Genomic DNA, 9,549 nt, shown 5'->3' on the forward strand with positions numbered 1-9,549 from the left:
ATGAACATTGGATTGGGACTGGTCAACATGCTAATTAATCCTATATTAAAACGTCTCTCTACATTTTACCATAAGCGTACGAGACAATGGAGCAATTAAACTTCGATTTCGGGCAAAAACGATGGAAACATTCCTACAAAATTAGTTAGCCTGAAACCATTTCACCGTGTACTCGCATCACTTCACACAAAATTAGTTGTAATTCGTGTAAAAGTGATTCGGTTGCAATCCTGTAAATGTATTAATTTTTATAGCAGTTTGGTAGATTAATACTATGAATAAAAGAGTAGTGCTTTTGTGAGGATGGGTATTAAAATGCAATTTATTACAAGTATTCACAATTATCATCTAATAAAAATTAACAATAACAAACCATACTAAATTTAATACTAAAAAACAAAAACAAAAATTTTTACTAAATAAAAATTAAGTAAGACAAACAGAACAGAAAAACAGAAATAACAATACGAACTTTTTAGGTTTATTTATAATTGTCAAACTTTTAATGAACATTCAAATTATATGCATGTGGATAGAAGGCGTTAAAGGGAAATTCCTGAGTTTGCTGCATTTTTTAAGATGTTATCGACTAACTGAGACTTTTTAACGATTGTAATTACATGTCAAACATATTTTTCTGCATAAAATATTAGTGGCTGTATATTAGGCCTAAACATGTTTCTGATCGTTCTAATTATTTGTACTAGGTTAAATTTAATTTAATTTCCTAAAATGTGTTTTTTCGTACGTACGAACTTATTTGAAGACAAAACCCAGTTTGGGCTTCTTACAATATTGTTTCTTAAATATTAAGACGACCAGAAACACAATGAATATACAAACACTGATATTCTAAAAACAAATTTTTATTTAATATGGAATTTAATCATAGAAATATTTTATTAGTCGGAAATATCTTACAATGCAGCAAACTCAGGAATGTCTCTTTAATGCCACTGTATGTTTTTAAAAGACCCTTCTTCATCCCACCCCTTCAATTTTAGGCTGCAAATTTAGAAAATCTCTATTCTGTAGCTGGAAGTGTAGGGTTAGGGTTAGGGTTAGGGTTAGGGTTGGGTTATGGGATGGGTATGGGTATGGGTATGGGTTAGGGTTAGGGTTAGGGTTAGGGTTAGGGTTAGGGTTAGGGTTAGGGTTAAGGGATATTTTACATGCACTTTTCCCACAAACAAAACATAAGTTTTGATGGGGAAAAAATAATATAGGTAGCACTCAGTCCTACGACCTACGCACCTCAGACGAGCGCTAGTTGAATGGTCTGGATCCGACCCTACCCACAGTTCTAAAAAATTATTTAAACCACGATCACCATCTTCACACGTGTTCCACAATTTATGTTTATTATCATAGATATCTTCCAAAATGATACAAAATTATTAGCATTCTAAATTTTTTTTTGGCATATTGGACTGTAACATGCACATACATGTAATAAAATGAATATCATGCATGTGATATTAAATATCTAATATATCACACACATTTATTGATTGACATTTAAATCTCGGTCTTTATTGTCGCATTTGCAGTCTCAAGAGGGCGTGCACATCCCATAATGCCCACCATCGGACCCTGGTAATTGGTTGTCAATAATTATAATAATATTGCCACGTCGACATAATATCCGCAACCGAGGGTCGTTTTCCCATGATATGTCATGAACTAATTTTAGATCAGTTTCATCAGCCTTCTCAACCAATCGCAAAGCAGAACGGCTCTGCGTCATCAAAGGATATATCCAATAAACAGAGGCCACATCAGCATTCACTAAATACATGATGGCAAGAAATAAGTAAACATGAAGTAGGTAACATATCGAAATTATTTTTTTCAAATCCCCAATTCTAACCTCAAAACTGATTGGAAACGTACATGGACTTCGAGAATGGCTTCGTCAGTGAAACCTAAGACCATCATTATAACATCGACGCAGAAGAAACACTCGCTGCTGTCACTTCCTCAAACTGTCACAATTTCGGTCCCGATGACAGACACCATGATGGAGGATCAACAACCTCGAAAACGAAGGCGGCTCACAAACCTCTCGCCAGAGGAAAAAATGCTTCGGAGGTAAATTATGTTTGCAACACTGTATTATAACAGTTATAACAATTGTTAGTATATGTTTTATAATAATTATACTAGCAGGACGTAAACAAATGAAATGGTTCCAATAAAATACGGAAACTATTGGGGGGGGGGCTGTCAAAATATATTAATGACAAGTATATTCATAACTATCACCCAGCAAAAATTAACAATAACAAACCAATTAACATTGTAAATAATAATGAAAAAACCACAAAAACCAACACAAATGCTAAAAAACAAACAAAAAACCCACCACCACCAGAACAGAAAAACAAATAGCAAGATGAACTTTGGGTTTATTTGTAATTTTCAAACTTTTAATGAGCATTCAAACTGTATGCATGATGATAGAAGGTAGAAGACGTTTAATACCTCTAGCTGTATGCTTTTAACATGGCTCTCCACAAATTTAGGTTGCAAATTTAACAAATCCCAATTTTGGGGCTGGAAATGTAACATCAGATGGAATCCCAAATTACGTATAGATATTGCATCAGTTTTTCAATTTAGGTGGTATCCTAAAAAAGCAACAACTAAGTGCCTGGATTTCAATTTCAAAAAAAAAAATTGCTTACCAAATCAGAGCTCAAATTTAAGAATTTGTCACCCACAGCAATGGGGTTTTTTAATTGCCATGGGTGAAACGGCCCGCTGATGGAAATTTTTAGCCAGACTCTGACAATAGTTTTAAACAGTCACTTTTGCAGCAAATAAATATGACTGCAAGGTTATTTTATTGCATGTAGACATATTTTAAATGTACAAATGTTAAATACTGGCTAATAATAACTACCAGATATTCATTTTGCTGTCGTTGAGGAGTTTTACCAACTACAGTAATTTTTATCCAGCAGCACAAAATTGGTGCCGGTGACTCTCCCAACGGTCCCACAGCAAATTATATCTCAAAAGCAATTGCTGCCGTCGTTAAGTACTAGTCTTATTTTATCCGTGTTTGACTTGCTTACAAACACATGATCACCATTCATAAATTTGTCTGTATATTATATTTATATTATACATGCACACTGGCACATTAATCATTAAATTTCATTAATTTATTTCAGAAAATTAAAAAACCGTGTTGCCGCACAAACTGCCAGAGACAGGAAAAAAGCTCAAATGTCTGATCTGGAAATCAAACTGGCAGTGATGGAGGCGGAGAACAAGAAACTACAACGAGAGAACATGGCCCTGAGAACCCAGTCTGGCGTGCTGGCTCAAGAGAACACGGAACTGAAGAAACGTCTCAGTGGGGCGGTGTCTGGTCGGCCAGAGTCTGAATCGCACAGGTCTGCAGCATCTGCTGTTCCTCTGCTGAAGGAACAGATTCAAGCTCTGTCTGGCTGGATGACGCAATTCACAGCCTTTGCCCTGACTCTCAGGTACATACAGCTTACCAGTATTGCAATTTATAATGGGAGTTTCGGGGTAGTGGGGGAGGGGGGTAGCAGATCTAGTATGTTTTAGGCCTCTGAGAATTGAAAGTTTGCATAACCTATTTGAGTTGAACAGAAATAAAATCGGGGAACCTATTTCCTTTTTGCCTAAGGTTCATGTAAATGTTCTAAAGTTAACAGGTATTGCAAAACTTGGGTTTGCATGAGCAGTGCATGGGCTAAACTATCATTCTCACAAGTTTCAGAGTCTGAGGCCTGATTTAAAAAGAAATTTGGGGATTTCCCATTTAACATGTATGTAATGCAGTTTGATGGCATTGATAACTCCACACCTAGTACAAAGGTAGTATTACTTATTCCACCAGATTTAAGGAGGCTTGGACTCTCCACCTAAATCTCTGCAGGCTGTCCATTAGTAGGTGGTGATTTTGGGCTGATACTGGTGATGCCACATTTCACCAGGGCTAGCTCTGTAACTCGCCAAATTCGCGAATTTTGAAAGCAGTTAGCGAATTTTATTTTAATTTTATGAAATAATTAACATTTGTTTAGAAAATAATTGTCGATTTCTGCAATTTTTTTTCTTTTTCTAAAGATACTGAATACTCTGGAATGAGGTTGGGGTTCTTGCATGGCCACATAATAAATTATGCAAGTAACAAACACAATTACAGTTTTAATGAATTGTGTGATGTAGCATGTGCATTTCAAGTATAGTCAAATGATATTGAAAATTGTGTCCGATGGTATATAAATTAACACAGATGAGTCTTTGCCATGAGCAATCGAGGCATATACTAAAATGGTTATTATAAGCAAAAGCAAGCTGAAGTAACCAATCATAACTAATTAAAGTAATGCACAAACAAAAACTGGGATATGCAAAACTACATGTAGGGTTGCATGTAAATTTTTGTAATATATTTTTGTCAGATTTTAATTAAAAAGTAAAAATATACATAATATATAATCACAAAAAAGAAAAATATATATATACATGGTTAGTTTATTGTCTTTTTTTTTTTTTTTTGGAGGGTGGGGGGGGGGGGGGGGGGCGGTTGTGACACCAAACAGTTTTTGGTAGGTGAGACTAATGCTATGTACGTTGTAATTCTTGTATAAAGAAATGTCTAAACTAACTTTTTTGTTTCTTTTTTTTTTAGTCTGATGTACTGTTTGGGCTGTTGCAGCAACTCGACAGTGAAACAGACGAGCTCGAGTCAAAAGAGGAAGCAATCGCAACCAGTGAGACGGATTCTTCAAACAAAAAACAACCTCAACCTCAGCCTCAAGTGGTGGGGCCCACAACAACAGAGTTGGAATCCCTCAATGAACTCATAAAATTTGACCACATCTACTACAAGGCACCTTGTGTTACAAAGGAGACCTCTCTTGAAGCATGTGAAACGCAGACTGGTGAAAATCTGAAGGACATTGAAGCTTGTAATGCAAGTAGTTCACCACAACAAAAGAAATCCAGTTTGCCAGGCCAGTGTGATGAGCCAGAGATTCCAGTGTTAGAGCTTGAGGAACTTCCCGATAACTTCCAATTGCTTGAGGACCTTCAGGACTTGTTTAAAGAGGATCTGCTTTCTAATACAAGTGTGCCAGACGTGCCAGGCACAGACTTTATTCCACAGGAAATACAGAGTCAAAACACATGTGACTCATCAAAAGGAAAGAAGAGGAAACTTTCAGTTTCTTCAGACAGTGCATATTCCTCTGACATCGAACTTGTTGATCTGACCATGGAAGCTAGTTCCCCATTTCAATCCCAGGACCTCAGTGATGTGAGTTCCCCCATGAGTGACTTGTCATCACCTCTTGGTGATAATCCATGGGAAGAAGACTTCACAGACTTGTTTCCCGCTTTGATATAACTTGTATCTACTCCACTGTGTTCAGGACAAAGCTCTTTTAAAACTGGTTTTGAGGAGCAGCTTATATTGGCAGTTAACAAAGTTTGTGTTCATCATAAACATATCGATATATATATATATATACATACAGGTGTTATATATATTTTTGTGGTCAGAGGAATTGTACATAATGTAATTTATTGCTGGTCACATGATGTATTTTCTGTGAAATAAATGTCTAGGTAGTCTGATATCTTTGTTGAATTTTCATTTTGTTGTAAATGGAGAAAATGTTACTGGAAATTATTTTGTAAGCTGAATATATTGTCACTGTCAGAATTAAACTTGGGTGTAGTTGAAGGCTTCAACTATCACTTTAGAAATTATTATTTGTGGCAATTTTGTAAGGTTTTTACCCTAGGCAAAATGCTCACCTATTGCAATTTTAACCTGTAAAAATTGTCTCTTCAACCGATGGCAATAGTTTTTATCCAATGGGAAAAAACTTATTGATAAAGCCCATGACCAGTTTATATAGGTTAAACCAGTTGTAGTCGGTGCTGGCATTGAGTTCGAACCTTGTAGTTACTGGGGACAAAGTACATTGCTAAATCAATGGCAGTTTGAAACCCTGATTCTATTTCTTATAAATATACAGAACTGGTCGTAGTTGAGCATTGTAGAATATTTTGGCTTGCTCAAATGATCAGTTTTTGTTTATGATTGTTGTATCAGTTTTAGCAGTTAAGTAGCTACAAATGCATTTTATGTAAACGTATCGTACATACATGTACCTAGATAAGTGGCCTTAAGTTACATTATGGGGTGGGACTTGGTCCAGTGGTAAACATGCAGTTGGTCTTAGATGACTGACTCTAATGGTGGCCCATTGTGCTATTTCTTGTTCCAACCAGTGCACCACGACTGGTATATTAAAGGCCATTTTATGTGCAATCCTGTTTGTGGGATGGTGCTTATATAAAAGGTAGCTTGCTGCTAATGGAAAAATGTGGCAGGTTTTCTCTAAGACTCCGAATTACAGGTTTGATATCCAATAGTCGATGTGCTCTCGTGGTGCTAAAACAAGTTCAAGTTAAATTACATGAAGATTATTTTGAAAACCGAACTGCCTCACTACAGACATCAGTGTTTCATGACTGGTACCAGTCTATTAAGACTGGCATGTGCTGTCCTGTGTGGTATATTTAAGATCTCTTGCTGCTGGTTGATGGTAATCCACATGGTGGTTGAACTCATTCTGTACCAACCATTAAAGATAATATCCTACGGTTGCTGCCGGTGTACACGTGTGTCCTTTCTTGTTTAAATAGAATATCAGTTTGTGCAAACACATGTACATGTACATATACACGTATAATAAGTAAGAAGTGAAATAAACTGTAAGTTACTACATGTACAAATAAAAGGACAACCACAAATGCATAGATGCAGACACCGGTATTCTTTAAAAAAATATATAAAAATAAAAAATGAATGTAGATCAGTTCTTTGGAAAAACGATACATGACAGCCAACTCCTTTTAAACAATTGAACAGATTTCCAAGCAGTTTATCTTAGCTGAGTGTAAGCAGAAAAATAAGTTGTTAAAACCAGCATGGTTGAGAGTTTGAGCTAACGAAAGTAAGTAATATCAATATTACTTGAAGAGTGGACACAGCCCCATTTTTTATAATGGGGTGGTGGTGGTGGTGTAGCCCAGTGGTAAAGCGCTCGCTTGATGTGTGGTCAGTTTTAGATCGATCCTCGTCAGTGAGCCCATTGGGCTATTTCTTGTTCCAGTCTGTGCATCACGACTGGCATATCAAAGGCCGTGGTATGTGCTATCCTGTATGTGGGATGGTACATATAAAAGATCCCTTGCTACTATTGAAAGAATGTAGTGAGTTTCCTCTCTAAGACTATATAATTACCAATGTTTGACATCCAATAGCCGATGATTAATAAATCAATGTGCTCAATGAATGAATGAATGAATGTTTAACGACACCCCAGCACGAAAAATACATCGGCTATTGGGTGTCAAACTATGGTAATGCAAATAAATAAAGTAATGATCAACATCAATATAAAAATTCAAGACAAACAAAAATAGTGTAAAGAACTGTGCAAAAATACAAATATCACAGAATTTTACGGATACTGAATTTTACTAAAAACTTCAATTTTGTGCTGTATTGGCCATTCTCAAAGAGAACGTTACACCCCTGCACCACGGTGAGGTTACAGCACACGCAGGGGCAATGTGCTCAAATGGTGTTGTTAAATAAAACAAAAACACTTTTTTTATACAATTGTGGGGGGGGGGGGGGGGGGGGGGGGGTAAAGCGCTCGCTTGATGCGGTCAGTTTGGGTTCCAGCCAGTGCACCATGACTGGTATAACAAAGGCTTTGGTATGTGCTATCCTGTCTGTGGGATGGTACATCTTTATAAACGTTCCCTTGCTACTAATGAAAAAATGTAGCGGGTTTCCTCTCTAAGACTATATGTTAGAATTACCAAATGTTTGACATCCAATAGCCGATGATTAATAAATCAATATGCCCTAGTGGTATCGTTAAACAAAACAAACTTCTTTTTTTATAATGGGGTCAAAACGAAAATAGCTGTTTAACTTAAAACTACATTCCCTGGAATATTTTTATTATTTAAGCATATAGAACAGAAAATCCAATTACGTTTGGTGCATATATGACGCCGCATTCCGCATTGGTTTCACTACGCTGGCTTATCCAGGTCAAAAATTAAGCCATGATTTTGAAAGTGGAACACTTTTGACGGGCTCGTACCGATCTCGGTTTTCATTGGCTTATCACATGTATAGAATTCCCCAATAAGAGATCACGTGAGATTTCGCAATTTTTGAACAAATTTAACTGTCTTGATTGAGGGGTCGTCTCATATCTCCAAAACATATTTATATCCATAGAGATATGGTACAACGCCTTTCCAGGGGTCGGTGAGTGGGGGATTTGCCTTGAAATTTTGACAGTGGCCAGCTGTTGGCATACGCGTTACATGTAAGAGGGTGTTACTAATTACGTAACGCATTTTTGATGTTGTTAACCGATAATACGTTGTCAAGATCAAACCGGTTTTAACTAAAGACTTTAGTACCGTATCCTCAACCGAACGTTCTTCGTACAGCGCAAGATTTCTCTTTTAATTTTTTGAGACGAACCCTACAATTTGAAATCGGCAAACGCACGTGTTAACTGAAACTGACAACAGGCTGTCGATTGTGCTTTGCCGAGCTATGGCGGCACAGGCGACGAATCAATCGTATACGTTTGACAATATCCGTTCATAGCGAACACACACGACTTTTTAAAAAGTGCACTTGAGCTTGTATTTCACATTTGTACATGATGTTATAATATGGTAACCAGAGAATGTAACTTTAAATGTCGGGGATGGAACTTTATGAGGCACTGCTCGCTTGGATCATTTGGCCAATTAGTGAAGTGCAAGTTTTACAACCAAGTACCGGTACCGTAGGCTACATTAATCTACAACCATTTGCATACAGTTTTATCACCCTTGGTGCGCTAAAGATATATGAAAACAAATGCATTATGGAAATAAATACTAATTGGGTTTTGGGTGTTGAACCCTCTTCACCCATCCCAACCCTGCTCAACAACAATGTTCTCTTCTCTTCTTTTTTCAATATATTTTTCGGGAAAGTATGACTCGATCACCCTATACACTTTGGTCCCCCCCACCCCACCCCCACCCCCACCCCACCCCACCCCACCCCCCACCCCCACCCCCCACCCACACACACACACACACACACACACCTGCTAAACTTCCTGAATGCGCGCCTGTATTTAAATAATTAGTTTGTTCTTGTGCTCAAGTGGTGTCGTTAAACAAAAAACAAACAATAATCTGTTTGAGCAAACTGAAGATCGACCACAAATTTTGATACTATTCGGACATTTAAACATAACTATAGGGTATAGTTTAAAATGTGCCGAGTAATAAAAATGGGTATATAAAGTTCGTCAACTCTTAGTGAAAAAAAGATACAATTTGTTTTTGTTAAAGACACCACTAGAGCACATTGATTTACTAATCGGCTATTGAATGTCAAACATTTAAGTGATAGTTTTGACTGGTAGTCTTCAGAAGAAACCCTCAACATTTTCCAAT

The 9,549-nt window shown here is 36.9% G+C and overlaps 1 protein-coding gene across 1 annotated transcript; it reads left to right on the forward strand.

Moving 5' to 3' along the window:
- Window positions 1-1,784: 1,784 nt before the first annotated feature.
- Window positions 1,785-5,622, forward strand: LOC121367524. The gene is given in 4 exon segments (XM_041491751.1): window positions 1,785-2,091; window positions 3,180-3,462; window positions 3,465-3,497; window positions 4,676-5,622. Coding segments are annotated over 4 exon segments (1,218 nt in total). The 5' UTR covers window positions 1,785-1,906; the 3' UTR covers window positions 5,393-5,622.
- Window positions 5,623-9,549: the final 3,927 nt, after the last annotated feature.

Source organism: Gigantopelta aegis, chromosome 3, assembly GCF_016097555.1.
Source record: "Gigantopelta aegis isolate Gae_Host chromosome 3, Gae_host_genome, whole genome shotgun sequence".
Classification (NCBI taxonomy): domain Eukaryota; kingdom Metazoa; phylum Mollusca; class Gastropoda; order Neomphalida; family Peltospiridae; genus Gigantopelta; species Gigantopelta aegis.